Genomic DNA, 20,871 nt, shown 5'->3' with positions numbered 1-20,871 from the left:
ATTGTGATTTGAGATAGGACTAGAGATGAAAGAGATGTGTTATGGATGAAAATGATGCTGTTGGCTCATGACATAAGAAAAATACAGGGATGCCAAATAATATTTTTCATAGTTTAATGTTCTAGCTGGCAAGTATCCTTGGAGGGACTAAAAAAATAAATGACCAGGTGCAAGTATGGTGAGATGGCAGCACAACTGAGCTGGAACAGAAGGAATAATCAATCAGGTAGGGAGTAGCCATGCAGAACCCCTTTCCTCCAGGAAGTACTGAGAACTTCATAATTAAGATAGTCTGTGATTATTATCCCATGTTTCCCAGCTCCCCTATCATGAAAACAAATATTGGTTTATGTCTGCAGCAATTCCGGAAAGGAAACTTGGGTTAGGTCTGGGTGTTTCCCTTCATCTAGCTTTTTGTAGAAAATTAAATTCCTGTCTTACTGTAATTGTCAGAAAAAACCTTAGACAATAGTGTGCAGTACCCATGCAGGAGAGAGTGACTCACTTGTCTGTCATAGTAAACTGGACTCCTAACCTGGGCTTTATTACAAGTTTCTGTATTTGGCCAGGTATTGGGTTTATTTGCACTAAATACATGCTTAGTTACACTGGCGAACACCTTGTTTTCTCTGTAAAAGAAAATGGGCTTAATTATTTTCCTCACACCACATTTATTCCTGTATACCCCGTGACTCTGATGAAATTTTTCCCACTTTATTTTGATAGAGAGAGATAAAAATCAAGGCATGGGTAAGTATAGAAAGTGAATGTGTCTGTATACATTTTGAAAGAAGAATTGTAGGGATTTATATAGCACCCTGAAAAGGAGTTCTTCCTCAGTTTATTCTTAATTGAATAAACATCCTATTTATAACTTAGGTTAATTAATTCAACTAAGGAGTCACTAACATGTCAATGGTGTATCCCCAAAGCCTTTTTTGTTAATTTTTTTAATGCCTTTGGCCATGAAGTGGAAAGTAACAATGGGCTTATAAGTCTATCATGTATAATCAGCACTTCCTGAGTGTAGTAGTAATAGTGATAATTTTTTGCCATTTAACATAAAAATATATCCCATGATATTTATCAGTATTGAAAAAAAGTCTCACAAGAGTGTCATTATTAAAAAACAAGTTTCAAGAGACTCTCACAAACTCTGTAGTCAGATTTTTAGTCTCATGAATAAGTGATAAAAACATAGGCACTGGCTTCCTAGTGCATTTCATATTTAGAAACTAAATTTATTATTCTCCCAGATTTTTAACATGCTAATCACGAAATTCTGGGAAAGCCCTGGAGGAGAAAACGTTATTTCACACCTACTACCTCTTGCCTTGACAATGAGAAGTGACGGCATCTCTTTAACTGTAACATGTTCCTCTGGTTGCTGATGGCTTGTTCGTATGCTGTGCATGACCCGTGCCCTGGATGCTCTCCTTTGTGTCCCTGCTGAAGCCCAGGCAACAGCAGATACAGAAACAGTCACTGTATGCAGTATACTTTACTGGCATTTTTCCACCGGACAATTTTGTGCATCATTCATCACAGATTTATATGGTATGTGTGCTCAGATCACTATGTATTTAGTACATGGCAGTAGAGCATTGCAAGTTAAAGATGGCCTGGAATTCTTTCACAAAAAGGAATTTCATGGGAAAATACCAGAAATTAAAAACATAAACTCTTTGTGGAAATACCAGTGTTGTGAAAAGGTTGACCAGAGATCGAGGTCTGTACTTGTTTCATTAAAGCTTAAATCTTGCATCAGGTTAGACATGAAACTATAGCATTCAAAATCCACTGTGCAGTATTGCAGGTGGTGTGTAAGATGTATTGCTTTTAAGGGAGTATGCTGTTGACACAATACCTAACCGTGCTATGTGGCTTCCATTTGGACTGGTGGGAGTTAGAACAAGGACAAGGGCAGGTCACGGGGAGAAGGATGAGAAAACTAATGTCTTCTCTCTGAGCAGCTTCAGACAGGAGCAGAGAGAGATGCTTTAAATTTAGAGATACTGTAAATTACTAATCTGTAATACTGTTTACTAATTTGTTGTTCCAGTACTGTTTTGGGGTTTGTAAACTGGAGTTCAGAATACAATCCAGCCTGTTAGCCACATGGACTTTTAAAGCAACTCTTGATACATCCTGACAGTTTTGTTTTATTTAAAAATAAAAAAGGAGGGGAAGTAGGAAGTAAGAGAATTAGTTTGTTCTTCAATACATGTGTGCACATTCCTATGTCCAAACAGTTGCAGAAGATACTGGCATTAGCTATATGGCCTGAATGCCAGAATGATACTGAGTACTAAATTTCTGAAGAATTATGAATTTCAGAAGTAAAATTAGTTGTGTGTATATGAAAAGGGTTTAATGTGGGAGTACCTATAGTCCTGGCTTCCGTTTAATTTGGTGTTCAAGACCTGAAGCACAAAGCATGCAACCTGCTCTGCATAGGGAGGCTGCTGTGTCTTTGAAGAGCCCCTTTGATGCCCGTGGAACAGGTTACACTTGAAGTCAAGTAAATCTTTGAAATGTTAGGATTATCATAACTGTTCCTATTCAGAAGATCTAGAAACGAAAGCTAACATTTAAGAATCACTTCTTTAGGGCACATTAGCATGTTTTGTGAAGGTGCTGTGCAGACTCAGGATGATTTGCAGTCTGAGCAGAACTGTTAGTATCTGTGGTTATCACAAGGAAAAATGTTGTCTGCTTGCCTGGTATGGTAGTTAGTCTTCAGGTAGTCCAAATGGTTTTCTTTTTTGTGGGTCAAACCCTATGGCCAACTGCTAAGGCATTTAACCCACTGAAGTTGTCTTTCTCAAAGGCTGAACTCCAGATCTTCCTATCCAGGATCTGAAATAGCATGCTGTGAGTAACCATCTAGAATAATATGTGTCAGGTTGTTGTTGGTGGTGTGGGGTTTTTTTTTAATTTTCTGTGAATTCTTACCAGTTGATAAAGTCTCTCTTCTTCTTGGATTGTAGCAGGGCAGTAGCCCATATCAGAGTGCATTGACATGGAGGAGAAGGGACATGGTAAATGGGCTTTTAGCTCTTAATTCTAACAGGTGTTGTATTTTCCCTGTATCCTCCTTAGCAAAATAAAAAAAAAAAATAGAAATTACTTGCTAGTACTGCCATGGAGCAATACTGAAGTTCAGTCACGTCAGTTTAACCTAAAAGATTCAGACTTTTCCCGGGAGAAAATGAGGACACACATAAGAGTTGTTCTCACTGGTGCCCTGTGATCTCCTTTCCTTGTGGTTAATGAGATCTTTTGGTCTTGCTTTGCCCCAAGAAATGGCCTGCTCTGATTCTCTGCTATAGTCTGTCATTGAAAGGATGAGCATTTGATACTTTTACTTCTATATTACATTCATCTGAAACCTAGACCTGCATGGCAACAGTGATGGGTAGGGAAAAAACCAAAACAAAGCAAAAAGCAAGCTAGCAGAAAACATCCAGGCATTTGCCAATTTTGTTTAGAGAGGAAAATTCACTGTTAAATCTCATTTAAATCTATAGGTTTCATTATATATAGCCTGCATAGCGTAGCAAAAATGCTTAATATATTGCTAGAAGAGGAATGTAGGGAGTGTCAGTCACTTCTCCTTTCACCACAATACGAGTAAGAAAAATTGGAGATAGAGTTATAGAATAGTTTGGGTTGGAAGGGACCTTTAAAGGTCCCTTCCTTTAAAGATATAGATAGAGATGGGATCCAACTCCTCATAACTACCCCTTCCCTTTTGGCCTATTGATGATCTCTGTTTGCATCTCTAGCCATGGAGAACAGAAGAGACAAGCCTTCTCCTTCTACAAGAGGGTCTTTGTTTCATGAAGTAGTTCTTGTTGTTCAGATGCTGATAGCAGAGGAAAGGGGATTTTTGGTGTCTGCAGAATCTGCATCACTTATCATAAACTGGGTCCACCATATAGAGCCAGGCAGAATCGCACAACAGCCTCTACTGCTTAATTCTTGATCCTCTCCTTGGCACAGCTTTAAGGTATATCAGCTCTCTGACAATGCTTGGTACAATCTGGAGGATAGTGTGATTTAAAGGCTTGGTAGTAGAGAGATTGGATGAATCATCTATGGGGAAAGAGATTTATGGGCCTCATAATGCTTTTGTGTTAGTTTTGGGTTTTGGGGGTTTTTTTGTGTGTTTGTTTGTTGTTTTTTTTTTTTAAGATGGCCATAGGCAAATATGTGTTTGTTGGTTCTACACACCATTTTTAATTCGTGTTTTGTTCTGTTTAGTCAAATTTGTATTGCAGAAAGAGCAGGGTTTCTTATAAAAAGCTAATCAATAAGCTTTGGACCTGATCTATTAGAAAATATCTGATTTCTTTAGGACTAGGTATCTGATGGATTTATGAGGAAGTAGATGATTATGGAGGTAGTGATAATTTTCCTGTTAAAAATAGAAGCAATAGAGTACCCTGGGAAATAAAAGTTCATGCAACTTGTATTTCATGCTACTGAATAGATAAGCATTTTCAGCAAATGCTTACACCTACAATTTTCAACCAGTGATTTTGAAGATAAACACAGAGGTCTCTAGCACTGATAAATACTGTGCTTTCCATGTTTTTACTTTAACTGCTTTGTGATCATGGTTTTTACTCTTAATTTACATGCTAATATGTTTTGTCTAAGAAGACCTGTTGTCTTCCTTGCACTTCTGACAATGAAACCTACCAAATTTACTTCGTGCATACTTTTATTTATTTATAGCATGTTTCAAGAAAATAAAAGACTGTAGTAGAGTGCAATAGTGTCTGGCTTTGATCTATAATTATTCAGGATACTTTCTATTGTGATGCCTTGTAGATTGCTTGCAATAGTTAAGCTTTTCAGACAATGTTGTTAGGCTTGCTTGGCAGCTGCTGCAAAGAAAATACTTATACTGCATTGTCTTCCTTTCAGTCATCTACCAGGGTAGGTGTATAAAGAAGAATCAGGTTGCAAGATGATGAAATTGTTGTTTGAAGTGACTTGTCTTGAACTGTATGCAACATCCTGATACCTTGAATGCAGCTGTCATAATCTGGATCACTTTATTTCTGAATAACATAGCAGGAGTCTTCAGAAAATACCTTTGTCCAGGGTAATAAATGTCTGACTTCTTTCAGGCTTTTTTGTATAACATAAATGCAAATAGGGGATAAATAGTTTTTTTATAGATTTCTCTGAATTGTCTTAAATCCATCTTCTATGTCTGATTTAAACAAGACTAGCAAGAGCCATTTGCAGCAATTTCTGGCTTAGTAACCCAGCAATCAGCAATACTACTGAGGCAAAACTGATATGCCACTAGAAGACACTAAAGGGTTTGAAAGTTTCTAGACACTTCTTAAAATAATAGCTCTAAACTACTTAGCAAGAAAATTGTAGCAGATAAGTAACGAGTGGAAAATCATGGAAGGCTGTACACAGATTGAAAAGCAAACACTACCAACTGAATGAAGATCAAATAAAAATAAATTGGGCTAAAAAGGAAGAACTAATCAGAAACTTATGAGAAATAGAAAATGTGGTTTAAACATTGCTGGATTAAAAAATAAATGAGACAGGAAATTGGAGGAAAGGATAGAAGAAATACTGTGAGGAAATAAAAACCTAAGAAATTGTCTTAAAAATTGTTTTGGTGATGCAATATAATTAAGCAACAGAGAAAACGATTCAAATACTGCTTCTGTTGACAATATTGAACAGGAATAACGCCATCAAATTAATGGAGTTAACTTTGGACTTGCACAAGAGTGATGCAAGTAGCATTTGGATTTAAACTGATTCTGCTGATCTCATTAGAAGTTGTTGTATAACAGCTCCTGATGTAGAGATCTTGAGCACCAGCAGTCTGATCCAGCTTTTTGGAATAGTTTTGCTTTTAACTTCCCTGGGAGATTTATTAGGCCTTAAACCTGCAGGAGCACCAAGTGTTATGCAAATAATGCTTTTATCATTCAGGATGTTCAGCACTGCTGTGTGTTATATACTCCTTCTCTTTGCTCGTAATGAGGCAGTATAATCAGGGGGAGCACTGCCTGTGTCCTGGCTACGGGGCTTGTGCGAAACAGCAGCTCTGCCTTAGCTCTGATGGGGAGAAAACCTAATTTAGAGCGGCGATAATGTCCTAGCCCCACAGTGGCAACTAACTGCAGGTGTAACTGCCTCGTGGTAGGCAGTGGTCTGGGGCAGCTTAGTAAACAGAAAATATTTTCAGAAAGTTAATTTGAGGTCAAGATCAAAACAAAGAAATGGCAGCAATTAACCTGTTGCGATTCTGGCCTGTGGCATCGGCCCCCGGGCAATACGGAGGCATGTGCAGGGCTAGTGACAATAATTTGAGTTTGTGGAGGGGAGGGATCAATAGCTGTTAAAAATAAATATCTAAGACTCTTCTCGGAGAAAAAAAGGAATTAAAGTTCCGGTGGCAAATAGAAAACTACAACATGCACAAAGTAACGGGTGATTCCTTTAATGAGGCCCACAAGCAGAGGGAAAAAGAAATGAATTCCCTAATGAGCCTCCAGGTTGTTGTTAATAGCTTCATTTGAGAAGAAATACGTTGAATTTCAGACTCCACTGTTATATTCTATTTATCGGTCTTTTTTATTGTAGTCTCTTTGTTTCTCAAGATCAGGCAGCAGCAATCTGTGTATTCAAAATAACTCTTTTATATTTCCTGTCGGTGAATAATGAGGCTTCTTTAATCACCTGTTTGTGCTATAACTACTGTGTTCTTTGTTGTTGGCATAAATTACTGGATACCAACAGCAAACAATAAAAAGTAACATTTGTAAGTTAGGGCATGGGATTGGAGTCAGGAAACGGTCTGCATTTTGTGTTTGGGAAAATAGAGAAAGAAAACTGAATGAAGTTAACTGTATGAACACATTTGAAAATAAGTTCAGGTACAGGACAGAAAGGACATAAAGAAGTGATTGGTGGTGATCTTGGCCTGCTGTGTGGATCTTGACAGTCACTGTGGATCAGCAAAATAAGCTGCATTCAGTGCCCCAGAGTTTTACACTTTTATACAAAAATGCACTCAGTCCCCCAAAGTGTACACTTTTACACTTAAAGTTTTATACTTTTATGTGCTTTGTCTGCTTATTTTCTGTAGGTGTCCTGGCAGAAGAATTTAAGGTGAATCAGAAGAGAGTGGTTTTGGTACCTTCTATATAATAGAGATGGCATGTGAGAAAGAGCAGCTGTTCTCATTAGAAGGCAAGCCTTACTTCTCAGGAGTATTCCACAAGACATTTTTGTGTCAGCAACTATTGATTTGTTGAAACTGGAAGGCTTCGCAGATGTGTAGTACTTCAATTTTGATTAAGAAGTATTTTATTATCAGTATCAGAAACTCAAATGTGTCACGACAAAGTGTACTGAATTTTCATTTAAAATCATCCTTAATTTTCAGATTAATCTTTTTTTTGTAGCAACAAATTCAGTAAGGTCACCATCTGAATACCCAACTGCAATAATTACCATAAATAATTACTGAGAATTGAATAAACTCAAATACAGTTGTGAATTGTATATTTCAAAATGTTAAGCCCCCTGAAGCTCTTTCAAATAATGCTATTTCTGTATTTTGCAGGTTATCAGAGGTGATAAAAAAAATCTAGAAATACGATCTGTACCCTTAGAATTTAAACTAGATTTTTCAACCTGAATTATTCTTTTTTTTTAATATATCTTGCACCCCCAGCAAGTTTGCTGATGACACCAAGCTGTGTGGTGCCGTCGACATGCTGGAGGGAAGGGATGCCATCCAGAGGGACCTTGAGAGGCTTGAGAGGTGGGCCTGTGTAAATCTCATGAAGTTCAATAAGGCCAAGTGCAAGGTCCTGCACCTGGGTTGGGGCAACCCCTGGTATCAATACAGGCTGGAGGATGAATGGATTGAGAGCAGCCCTGAGGAGAAGGACTTGGGGGTCTTGGTTGACGAGAAGCTCAACATGACCCAGCAATGTGCGCTTGCAGCCCAGAAAGCCAACCGTATCCTGGGCTGCATCACAAGAAGTGTAACCAGCAGGTTGAGGGAGGGGATTCTACCCCACTCTGGTGAGACCCCACCTGCAGTACTGTGTTCAGCTCTGGGACCCCCAGCATAAGAAGGACATGGACCTGTTGGAGCAGGTCCAGAGGAGGGCCATAACGATGATCGGGGGCTGGAGCACCTCTCCTATCAAGAGAGGCTGAGACAGTTGGCGTTGTTCAGCCTGGAGAACAGAAGAGAAGGCTCCGGGGACACCTTACAGCAGCCTTCTAGTACCTACAGGGAGCCTACAAGAAAGCCAGAGAGGGACTTTTTGCAAGGACATGTAGGGATATGACAAGGGGTAATGGCTTTGAACTGAAAGAGGGGAGATTTAGAAGAGATATAAGGAAGAAGTTCTTCCCTGTGAGGGTGGTGAGGCACTGGAACAGGTTTCCCAGAGAAGTTGTGGATGCCCCATCCCTGGCAGTGTTCAAGGCCAGGTTGGATGGGGCTTTGAGCAACCTGGTCTAGTGGAAGGTGTCCCTGCCCACGGCAGGGGGGTTAGAACTAGATGATTGTTAAGGTCCCTTCCAACCCAAACACTTCTATGATTCAGGTACACCTATTCTTACTACACTTGACAGTTATCTTTCCATTTTCTACTTTCACTTCAGCAGTGAAGAAAAATGGTTTAAAAAAAACCCAACAAATGAACTTTTTGTGGAATTATCACTTTTAAATAAACATTCTGACTTTTCATCCGCACTTTACATCTCAGTTTTACCTTTCCATTTCTCTTTTTATGCTCCACAGCTTTTGAGGTTAGCAATTTGGAAGTTCCAGAGTGTGTGTCTATGTGTATACAGACACACATATATATTTAGCTCCAGACTTAGATACTTACACATACTTTATATATCTAGGGAAATGAAAGTGGTTTGCTCTCCCTTTGTTTGCCCTATATTGGATATATTCGGGCACCGGTTGCTAGGCAATTATTAATCTCACTACTGGTGAATTTATCTTTTCCCATCCTAAGTAAATCCAAATTTGAAAGGTGAGCAATTAAAAAGTCATCATTAAAAGTTTTTAAAACTCTAATTACATTTCTTGATATCCTCCTATGTTCACCAAAATGAAATACCTTAAAACAATAGGAATTCTAAACATATTCTCATTACACTCTGAAAAGTATTCATTGATCTCTAATTAGTTACTTCTATTTTTGGATATCCACTCTTAAATACTTTATTTAGTCCCATTTTTTACAAGAGGTGTCAACACTATTGAAGAAATGGGCAGCATTTGATATCCTGAGTTAGGCATCCAAAAAATGGAACTGGCAAAATTTATAATTCACTTTCAAAATTTTGACAAATCATGTAAGTACCAAGTGCATGCTATAAAAACCCTTAAATATATGTCCACATATCTACAAAAATATATACATTCATAAAAAAATACACACACATTCACCTGCATCAACAGTTTCAGATGCATACTGAAAATGAAGGACAATTTTCTGCTTTCAAGCAACATTCTAAACTGCAAACCATATCTGAAAATACTCCATATCAAGCAGTCTGCATTGGCTATGTCTAAATTAGAAAATAGCCTGGCACAATGTGAGCAGGTCAATATTTCAAAGCATGCAGCGCTCAGACTTCTGTATCTACATTATATCAAGTCTGTGGGTTTTGTTCAGATTTAATCACTTCCCACCATGTGATTTGAAGGTGCCTAAATGACCAGTCGTTGGTTCAGACCCTTTAGTAACCATTAGGGTCTCCGCCTGAGTACAGTTTCTCTTGCGACGTCCTTGGGAATGAATCCAGCTCACACCCATCAAAACCCCTCTGCAGGGAGAAGCCAAGTGAGTGTAGGACGTGGAGGTAATCAAGGGATTCACTTCCAAAGCCCACCGGCATGCTAGATGACCATTTTAGCAGACGTGCTAGCACTGAACACTCTTTCCTACATGAACTTTTTCTACAATGAACTCTTCTCTTCTATTATACCAAACCCTGCAGCTAAAGAGAATAAAGCAAAATATTCTGTAAGTTTCTGTTGTTATAATTAGCTGATCTTACTGCATTTATTTCATGCATTTTTTGGCCACACAGATATTTAAATCTATCACCATGAAAGTTCTGTCACCATCAAAAAAGACATGTCACCTAAGGAGATAGAACAGTATTGCTGGTTTTCATCATTTTCTTTCTGACTTTACAGGAAGGAGATGTTACTGATCGCACTCAGAATACTAATTAGGTAATGAAGATATGTGTCCCTCCTGTGAAAAATATGAAATAACAAGGGCTTTACAGCTGTCAGCTACAATAAAGAAGTGATGCTTTTTATTTTGGATCATGCAGCTGGCAGTAACATGTAAGCTCTGTGGATGAATGATGCAAAACCTTTCGGTAATTTTTGCTGAGAGTCTCTGAAAAGGTGAACAGATACAATTTTTACCTTATTTATTTAAACTTGTTCAGAAATGGAATAAAATCTTAAACTTTTGCACATACAGACTCATGTATAGATTGTATAGCATACTGTTACTTGTAAAAGAGGTTTCTTCTAGCCCTAGATCTTCCCCAATACAATATAAAATTAGATGAAACAACATATCTACCAGGCACATTTTAACTAAAGGCCTCAGGCAAGAACTGAGTGTGAACCTCTGAGAGCACTTACTCCATGCACCAGCATGTGACACAAAGACCTAAAACAAGGATTTGGCCAAAGTGGTAAGTTGGATTACATAAAATCGTTTGATGGTCACAGTTGCTTCACGCACATCCATATTGTACTCAGTTGTGCAGCATAGCCCTGACCTTAAGCAACCACTTAGCCTCACTGCTCTGCAGCTTTCCCCAGTTTTTCTTTCATAGTGGCCTTCCAAGCACTGAAAGCTGTGCTGCAAGGACTAAGACTTTAAAAGGCACTTGGCTATATGATGGCTTACAGGAATGTTAAGTAAGAAAACAGTTTGTGTATGTCAAAAGCTTGTCTCAGTATGGCCACACTGCACTAGCAAACTGTGTTCTTGCTAGTGTTTTTTAATTTATTTTTATTTTCTAGTGTAATCTGTAAACCAAACCTAAACAAAGATGGGTAGCAGCTTTAATGTGCTTGCTGCTTGTTGCTTGGTATGGAATAAGATTTGAAAACAAAGAACCGGGAATAGTAACTGAAAAAGGATGAGAAAGAAAAAAGTCTGGCAAAAAAACAGTATAAATGAAAGATATTCACAAATGGAGTGGCTGAGAATGTGATGCTTTTAGTACACCACATTGTAAGAGGGACCTTAACTGTTATTTTAATAATGGTATATATAGATCCTTGACTATTAAGCTAAATAACTATTCTGTTTCAGCTTCTGAACATAGACAAATGTTCCTATAACAACTGGTTTCTTGTCTGGCATTGCAAGACAAATAAAATATCTGATCTGGAGAACTGAAGTGAACTATAATTGCTTCTAGTCTCAAGGCCAAGTCATTGACCTGCCCTTCAACATCCCAGATACATCCCAGATTCAACAGTATGTCTTAAGTGGACCTGAAAATAAAGCTGGCTCCCACTCTGGCTTAATTAGTAGGAAAAAGAAAAAGAAGGGTTTGCCTAACTGGCCTGCTATTTTTTTCTTTGTTTATCTGCAGCTTTGCTTTATTAAATGCATCCAGGTAATGTTAACGTGGTTAATTATGTATAGGGTGTCCACGACGTACTGTTTAAAATCAACTGCTGTTCTTTCATACTTAATAGAGTCCTGAGCCTGCATGTATAGCATATAATTTTAAAAACACAGGACTAGGCAGAAAGTAAATAACAAAGGAAGGGAAAAATACTAAAAAGGAGGTGAAGATACTGAATATTATGAATATATATTTAGGGAATAAATATAATCTATGAAAAACAAATTAATGCCTTTTTTCATCAAGCATAGAGAACAAAGGGAGGAAGGTGATTACAGTTTAATAGGTGCAATTACATTCATAAGCCTTTGTCACTGCACATCAGTGCCTTCTGATCTTTTGCCACATTCCACACTCCTACAATTTGTAAACATGGGATGTCACAACAGAAGACTGTAGGTTTTTTAGAGTAAGAATGAGGCCTTTCATGCTATGTGCTAGCACTACACCAATGTAATGTGTATTATATATACATATGCATATAAAGCACATAAAAGTATATAGTATGTAAAGTATACAAAATAACATTCTAGATCACTATTATCTTCAGAAACAAAGAAAGGATCCAGAATAGAAAACACCCATGGACATGAACATCTTTTCTCTCAGAAGACTTCATCCAAGTACAGTTTCTCATGGAAAAAATTCATGGAAAATTCACTTTGTTCTGTAAAACCCAGGCCCTTTCACGTTGAAAAGATGAAAGAATGATGAATTTACTTTTCAACAAAGTCTGAGAAAAAAATAGATTAAATTTATTGCATTTTAAAACAAAACATTAGGATACTACTGTGGAAGGCTGCTCAAAACATTGGACTGTTGTAGCACAGGAAACAGAATCACAGAAGTGTTTGAGTTGGAAGGGACCTTAACAATCATCTAGTTCTAACCCCCCTGCCGTGGGCAGGGACACCTTCCACTAGACCAGGTTGCTCAAAGCCCCATCCAACCTGGCCTTGAACACTGCCAGGGATGGGGCATCCACAACTTCTCTGGGAAACCTGTTCCAGTGCCTCACCACCCTCACAGGGAAGAACTTCTTCCTTATATCTCTTCTAAATCTCCCCTCTTTCAGTTCAAAGCCATTACCCCTTGTCATATCCCTACATGTCCTTGCAAAAAGTCCCTCTCTGGCTTTCTTGTAGGCTCCCTGTAGGTACTAGAAGGCTGCTGTAAGGTGTCCCCGGAGCCTTCTCTTCTGTTCTCCAGGCTGAACAACGCCAACTGTCTCAGCCTCTCTTGATAGGAGAGGTGCTCCAGCCCCCGATCATCGTTATGGCCCTCCTCTGGACCTGCTCCAACAGGTCCATGTCCTTCTTATGCTGGGGGTCCCAGAGCTGAACACAGTACTGCAGGTGGGGTCTCACCAGAGTGGGGTAGAATCCCCTCCCTCAACCTGCTGGTTACACTTCTTGTGATGCAGCCCAGGATACGGTTGGCTTTCTGGGCTGCAAGCGCACATTGCTGGGTCATGTTGAGCTTCTCGTCAACCAAGACCCCCAAGTCCTTCTCCTCAGGGCTGCTCTCAATCCATTCTCTGTCCAGCCTGAATGCTCTTAGTCCATAAGGAAGAGACAGAAGAAAGATGTTACCTGTCTAGAGAAGGTCATAAATAGTTAACAACTGTTCATTTTAAAGGGCACCCTTTGGTCTGTGCTGCTGATTTGACTGCGTGCATGCTTTTTATCCTCCATGGAAACCAGGGTGTTATGGTTTAACTCGAGCCAGCAACTAAGCACCACACAGCCACTCACTCACTTCTCCCCCACCCAGTGGGATGAGGGAGAGAATCAGGAAAAAGCAATATAACTCACGGGTTGAGATAAGAATGGTTTAATAGAACAGAAAAGAAGAAACTAATAATGATAATGATAACACTAATAAAATTACAACAGTAATAATAAAAGGACTGGAATATACAAGTGATGCACAATGCAATTGCTCACCACCCGCCAATTAATGCCCAGTTAGTCCCTGAATGGCTATCCCCTGCCCCTCACCCCCCCCAGTTTATATACTGGACATGACATCACACGGTATGGAATACCCCTTTGGCCAGTTTGGGTCAGGTGGCCTGGCTGTGTCCCCTCCCAGTTTATTGTGCCCCTCCAGCCTTCTCGCTGGCTGGGCATCAGAAGCTGAAAAACCCCTGACTTTAGACTAAACACTACTTAGCAACAACTCAAAACACCAGTGTGTTAGCAACATTCTTCTCATACTGAACTCAAAACATAGCACTGTACCAGCTACTAGGAACACAGTTAACCCTGTCACAGCTGAAACCAGGACACAGGGGATGGGCAAGAGAGAAGCTGCTGTGTGTCTTGAATTGTTTCCTGATCAAGGGGTTGAGGCATTTCCAGAGCCTTGGGAACCATGAATATTTTGAAGAAAGATTTAGGAAGAGCTAATGACCAAAAGTTCAATGTTGGTTAAGTCAAATAAATCTAGATCCCTATATTGACCATCTGATGGTCATGGATATAGAAGTGGAGCCTACTAGCAGTTGGTGTAGAAGCCTGCAGGAGCCCAGCTGATTTTTGACAGAAACCAGTGAAGCTGTATCAAGACATCTGCAAAACATAGTAAATTCTAGCAGGAAATGTGAATATTTTATTAACTGAGGAATTTCAAGTGAACATACTACTAAAAATCTCCTGATCAGCTTTAAAAACAAAGGACAAGTGACTGGAAATGATAGTGTATTCCCATCATGACTTGATACCTCTCTGAAAAGTTTTAATTGCACAAAACAACTTAATGGAGGGACAGTTTAGCCTAAGTGCCTTGTACAGAAAGCCTCAAACTCTTATTCTTTGCCTCTTCATAAACCTTTCTCATCCTGTAGATCTGAACAGGTGCAGAAATGCAGGTTGATTCACGTGAGTGTTAGTGAGTGGTAAATAACTGTATAAACACAGCTGGTGTGAATGACAGATGAAATCAAATGAGTATGTGCAAGGAGTGCCTAGCTAACTTTTGCTAGCTTTGTCGAGCACGCAGAGAGAAAAGATGCTGTAGAAGGTCATGTTGACAGTGATTAGGGCACCTTCGTTAAAGGCATTTATCAGCTATCTCCCTGCTTGTGTAGGAAGCATCACTGCTGTTCGCTGAGGTTGGGTGCTAGGAATGGTGTGCCACTGGTACCATCAGCTGATCAGTTTGGGGAAATGTATCCTTTTTGCTTTGATGACACAATGTCTCAACTGATGATAGCTTTCCCCAAATCCTTGTGACAGTGTGTGCATGAAAAATTTTCCACAAGTTGTAAAATTATTCAGAAGTGCATTATATAACCATATTTCTCCTTTAATCCATTTTTTACCAATAAGGATTTGAAATGACAGGAATAGTTAATCTTTTTCCCTGCAGAGCCAGTTGGCATAGAAGTGAACTCTCTGCAACCTGTGAAAGAAAGAGGAGTTTACTTTTTAAGCTGTTTTCTGTTTCTACTTGTATTTCATCTTGTCAAACATCAGATGCTTAAAAAGACGGTAACACAGCAGGCTGAAGTACAGTGACCTACTGCTTTTTCACATTCAAATGAATAAAGTAGCTCATACTGTAGACCTTTAGAAAGGGAAGAGATTATACTTTTTTAAGGCAGGAGGGGATTTATTATGATAGAAATTAATCTCTGCAGACATTACTTTAGGGCTCTCTTCTAACCCTGAAAGTAGGGACACACTTTTACAGTATTGTACTATTAGACTAAATCCAAAGCTTAAGTCAGCACTTCATCTTCACCCAGGATTAATGTTTCAGTCCAGTCCCAGGGTGGTATTTGAATGAGAATCCTCTGCTTAGAATAATCTGATTTTCTTTTCGTAATACCATCTCAGGTTTTCAAAAATCAGCTGGTGCACCCCCTCAGATTACAAGACCAGAAAAAGTTAAATTTGAAGAAATGTTTACACCTAGTTTACACGAGTATGCTGCAGTTCTCCACAACTACAAGCTACCTCTTGTTTAAGTGCATACAGTCTCTTGATCCCAGAGGCTTTCAGAAGAAGAAGAAGCAACTACCTCAATTTTCATGAGACCTGTGATAAAACCATGACTTTATTATTCTGAGATTTACATTCCCCTGTAAGTTTTCCCATCCAATTTGTATACAGACATTTAGAGTTGATGATATCAGTTTATTAATTTCCTAAAACCATTTAAACAGTCTGCCATGAATATTGTAGTTAGAAAGTTAACTGAGCCTTCTACCTGCATAGTAAGCAAATCGGCCCAGAAAACAAGCAGAAGGAGGTAGATGAACTATTGGCATTTAGGAACTTTAACTTTCCTTTCAAATAATAAAGGATACTAATTAATTATTCAACTGTCTTTTTACCTTGGGAAATAGCTGCCTCACCATTAAATCTGAAAAAAACAGCTTACAAATTTCTTGAAAGAACTGCAGACCCCATCTGTTTTCATGTTCACGTTTTGCATCTCTGCACAGGTGTGTCTTCAATATGATTTATAGTTCTGCTTTTCAGTAGTGGTTCAGCTGTGGAGAAATAGATTTGAACTTGGACACTGTACACATGATTCTGTAAATCAGAAAACTGTTAAAGCTCTTTTCTGAAAATTTATTTTAACATTAAACTGCTACTGGTAGCAAGTACTTTCTCAGTCTTATTCTGAAGCTTAGTTACTCTTCTGGGCTTCAGAACTGAGGCTCATTTTTACTATCCCTAGACCAAATTTCTATTGACTGTTTTCTGGACTGTTTATTCTTTGGTGCCAGTTGGAGATTTGTTCTTTGTAACAAGTTTTTATTCTCATGAAAGGGAATAGCTATTCATTCTATCTCTTTAGAAAGAACTTTTAAAGTAAGCCATATTTCATGTAGCAATATAGGAAATTTAATAAAAATAAAGCTGCTATTTTAGGTAGAAGCAATGGTCCACCTTTTCCCATCAATGGTGAAACCAAACACTTGAGCTACAAAGCACCCTTTATATAGCATACCAGTGAAGAGTGTTGTACCTTCTAACAACTTGCATGTTAGCACCCTGAACTTGTATGTCATTACATTTGCAGCTGTTTACCTGTAGATTTCATCATGCCTTTTGTTTCAATGAGTGTCAGCATCTCCTTGGACTCCTGCAGTATCAGTATATTTACCTCAGTATCTGCTTCTGCAAATTTCACTGTATCAATATGTAATGCATACTAAACTGTTCATATTTATATTCAATGAACATTATATAAAAGAATAAATAGGGTTGAATTTTTCCATGCATACATTTTATTTCAGGGAATATGCTCTATTTTAAATTATAGAAGAAAAATTGGCCAAACACTGGAATCATTTTTTTTCTATCACTTCTTTCCTTCCAGTTTTGAAATCTTGTAAATCCATGTGATTTTTTTGAAGATATGTATCTTTCTTTGTCGTTATTTCATTGTCTCAAGCAGATATTTCTTACAGTAGTACTTCTGACAGAAATAGTAACAGTTGTCATTCTAGGAGTTATAAGACAGTTGAGGGAAATTGTATTAATTTCAGGCTAATGATTTTGTGCATAGGGACTGGAATGCTTCTCCCATGCCTAATTCAGGATCCTGTACCTTAGGTTTTTTGCAGATACTGCTATCTCAGGAGCTATAATGTTCAAGAGTAAAGACTTTTAAGTTGGAGTAAATAATTCTTTTTTTCATTGACAAACATTAGTGAACTGCAAATTGATTTGCATATAGTAATGGTAGCTGGCTGGTCTATGTGCTGTTACAACCAAGAGTGCTTTATGAAGTATTGTGTGCAGGTAGTTGTGGATGGTACTCTTCTGTTTGCACAGTGCATCTTCTTTAGCCTTCATATAACAAAAATTGTTTTCATAAACTCTGTGAATTTCTGTTCTTGACAAGGATTGATGGTCTAACTGTAACCATCATGGTGTGCTGCATTATTTATACACAGCAGTTGAGTTTCTTTTTTCAGGTTGTCCTTTGCTGTCAAGCAAAGTATTGCACTCTTCAGTCAAGAATCCTGTAACATTTTGTGGGGTTTTATAAGATCAAAAAGTATGCTACATAAAAGTGTAAAGTTCAACAAAGAGCGGATTTAAAATTTTTACCCTCCTCCCCACCATTACCTGCTTGTAGAAAAAAGCAATAGTTGTACATTCAGTATTTTGTTGAAAAGGATATGGCTTAAGAGTGGTTATGTGAAGGTATGTCATGGAGCATCATGGAATAACGTAACAGTTCCTCTCCAAGTGCTTTTAATAAGAGATCCAAGTTCACTAATTGAGTTACTCACTATGGACGAAAGCTGTCATAGTCATTAAAAAAAGCCTAGAGAACATTTTTTTTTTTTTGAAGTGTGCTGTATTCATTTTATTGCTGTGATGTGATACAATGACAATTAAAAATTTACACCCGTGACTGACAGTAGAATTTGGCCCAACATGGTGGGTCAATAGAGCACTTACTGCAGTTATTTCCTGAATATGGAAATAAATGACTGTTGTTAGAGGACAGCATCTGCTTTATTAGTCCTGAACTGTAGGTAGGGTCACTTCAGACTGAAAAAAACAACATGAACTTTCAGACAGATGAAAACTACATAGTTAAGTATGCACACTTCGGTTATAGTAGGCAATGTCAGTTTCTGGAAATACAACGGAAAACTGGGGATATGTTCTGCTTGTCAGTCAATATAAAACTTACAAATGGAAACAATATTTTGTCTTTTTGCCTTTCTTTTTCTTTCTTGTATTGCATAATTGAAATTAGAAGAACACTGAATCAGGAAACACATAGTAAAAATGTCCCCTCTCATTATAATCAGAATATCAATACAGATTTGCATAAGTTTTCCTGCTTCAGATGCTATTTATTAATTTAATTAAAGTTATGGGAATACAGTTGTCAAAGCATTCAGTTAATAGTAGTTGTTCTTTCACAACCAAATGCCTAAGCCCTGTGAAATAAAAAACAAGCATCCTTTGCTACCCCAATAATGCAGTAAGCACTGAAAATGAGAAGTCTTGACTTATTTAGATTCAGTTAGGAAGACAGATAATGTCTAGTCATTAGACAGGTAATGTCTTGTGTCTTTTGCCTTTTTTCAAATAGCTCTACTTCTCTGCCAGCGGAACAGTTTTCAAGACAAAACTGTTAATACCAAATATGTAGACACATGACAATTCTCCGTGTCATGAAGGCAGCTTAAAGCTGACAGCTTAAAATTAAATAAAATTAAAAATAACCCAGCAAACTATCCCACAACTAGAGTTTTTTGCGGCTGATGCACGGAATTCATAAAGGCAGTTTTGTACATGAGTTAAATTTCTTAAGTGATTGCTAGATTGGAATTCTTACACCAGGCACTAATCTGAAGTCTATTTGCTAGAAAGGCATTGAAAAGATTTTGAGTTCCCTTACTACGACTATAGTCCAAAATGTATTATAATGTCAGTACTACTGACATAAGCAAGTGGATTTCTAGAACTCTTTACAATTACATGGCAAAAGACTGGCAATGTTTCAATTTTAAAAAGCATACAAAAAATGTACTTATTTTTTAATAATACATCTAAATATGTATTTAAGTATCTGAGAAAAAAATTAAACTGAAGCCAACCAAAGCCTAGGGCATTTTTTAGGATTATGTCCAGTTATCCCTTTGGGAACAGGATGCAATCCTGTATTTCTGCATAATTGTAGAACTGTGATAGGGTGGGGTTCTTTAAGGGTGTTAAAACTGAGGAGTTACAAGAATTGAACAGACACTCTGTTCTCTTCTTTATATCTCTTCCTGCAGGCCATTTCAAATAATATTAGATAGGAAATCACACTAATGTGTTGTACACACTGGTAATACTGGAGACATATTCAACTTTGGAGCATAAGCAGCAGCCCTGCGGTGCATCTTTCAGAGTTTATGCCTTTCCACTGTTGATCACTTCAATGCTAATTGACTGAATAGGGTGTCTTCACTGAAGAGCAATTGAAGGATAAACAAAATCTGCTTGTTTAGAATTATTAGGCAGACTGAAGCTTGCCCTGTGTCCCAGCGAGTTTTGAAGCATAGTTGGTTCATAGCATAGCATAGTTTTGAAGCAAAGCATAGCTTTGTTTCTAAGTGATTTGTTCTGATTCTGCAATCAAAATGAGTTATGAGAGAACTTCACAAACTTCCCTGGAACATGGAGGGGAATGTTGAGGAGCACTGAGGGACTTTGGCTGCTCAAGTCCTTTAGCTTCCATCTCTGCTATGGAGTTGGTGGGTCACAAGTCATAGTGGTAGCCTCTCTGGGGGTACAGTGTGAACATACAGCAGCTCCAGTCATAGGGCTCCACATCAAAAATCATTGGTTGGGTGTGAACTTACTGTTAGAATGAAATTGCTCAAAACACTTCAATGGCTTTGGTCTGCAGTGTTAAACTTTATCCTGGGATCACATATAATTGGTCTTCGTCTGACTGACATAAAGCCAACATAGAAGCACACTGCTGGCCTGAATGCCATGCTCTGTGTTTAGCAGAAATACAGCTGCCTGCCAATGCCTGATCTGGATCAAATCTGTGCTATTGAGTGATTTAAGGGAGCATAAGTCTGGAGCACATGATGATGTAGCTACAGCCACAGTTCGTTACTTATGAACTAGGTGATAAGCCAATAGCCTGAACTGAAACCGCCATTCAGCTTTATGTTGAAGGAAACCTAGAGCGATAAAATCCTGGGTAAATTCCTTTCCAAGTATATGTCCTGAATGACTTCAAATGAGAGAAAGCAAAAAATTATTTTTTGTTAAATTTTGTCTTTTGCAAGTGAAGAGCTGTCAGTGCATCTAAGAGAATCGCATTTTACAGAGTAGAAGGCTAGGGGGAGATGATTACACAGAGGTGTGCTGTTAAATAAATAAAAAATGGAATTAGCCAAAAGGTATTCAGAGGACACAGAGGTTGTTATTCCTTTCTGTTCTTGGTTATCAGCAATCTGTCATACTTAGAACTTGTGCATTAACTTTTGGAGAGTTTTATACAGGAATTCTTTTTTTCCTTTAACCCACAGGGGACGTGTGTGACTCCAACCCATGCAGAAATGGTGGCATCTGCCTGTCAGGGCTGAATGATGACTTCTACTCATGCGAGTGTCCTGAAGGCTTCACAGACCCCAATTGCTCTAGTGTTGTGGAGGTTGGTAAGTGCAAACTTTAAATG

At 38.3% G+C, this 20,871-nt stretch overlaps 1 protein-coding gene across 2 annotated transcripts in view; it reads left to right on the top strand.

Annotated features, from left to right (window-relative positions):
- EDIL3 (EGF like repeats and discoidin domains 3) overlaps positions 1-20,871 on the top strand; it is a 262,422-nt gene that overhangs the window by 46,188 nt on the left and 195,363 nt on the right. For both annotated transcript variants that reach the window (XM_075020331.1, XM_075020330.1), the window contains exon 2: positions 20,723-20,851. In XM_075020331.1, coding sequence (XP_074876432.1) covers positions 20,723-20,851 — 129 coding nt within the window. The remainder of the gene's footprint in view (positions 1-20,722; positions 20,852-20,871) is intronic.

The sequence above is a fragment of the Buteo buteo genome, chromosome Z (genome assembly GCF_964188355.1).
Source record: "Buteo buteo chromosome Z, bButBut1.hap1.1, whole genome shotgun sequence".
NCBI lineage: Eukaryota > Metazoa > Chordata > Aves > Accipitriformes > Accipitridae > Buteo > Buteo buteo.
This window is presented reverse-complemented; position numbering and strand designations above follow the sequence as displayed.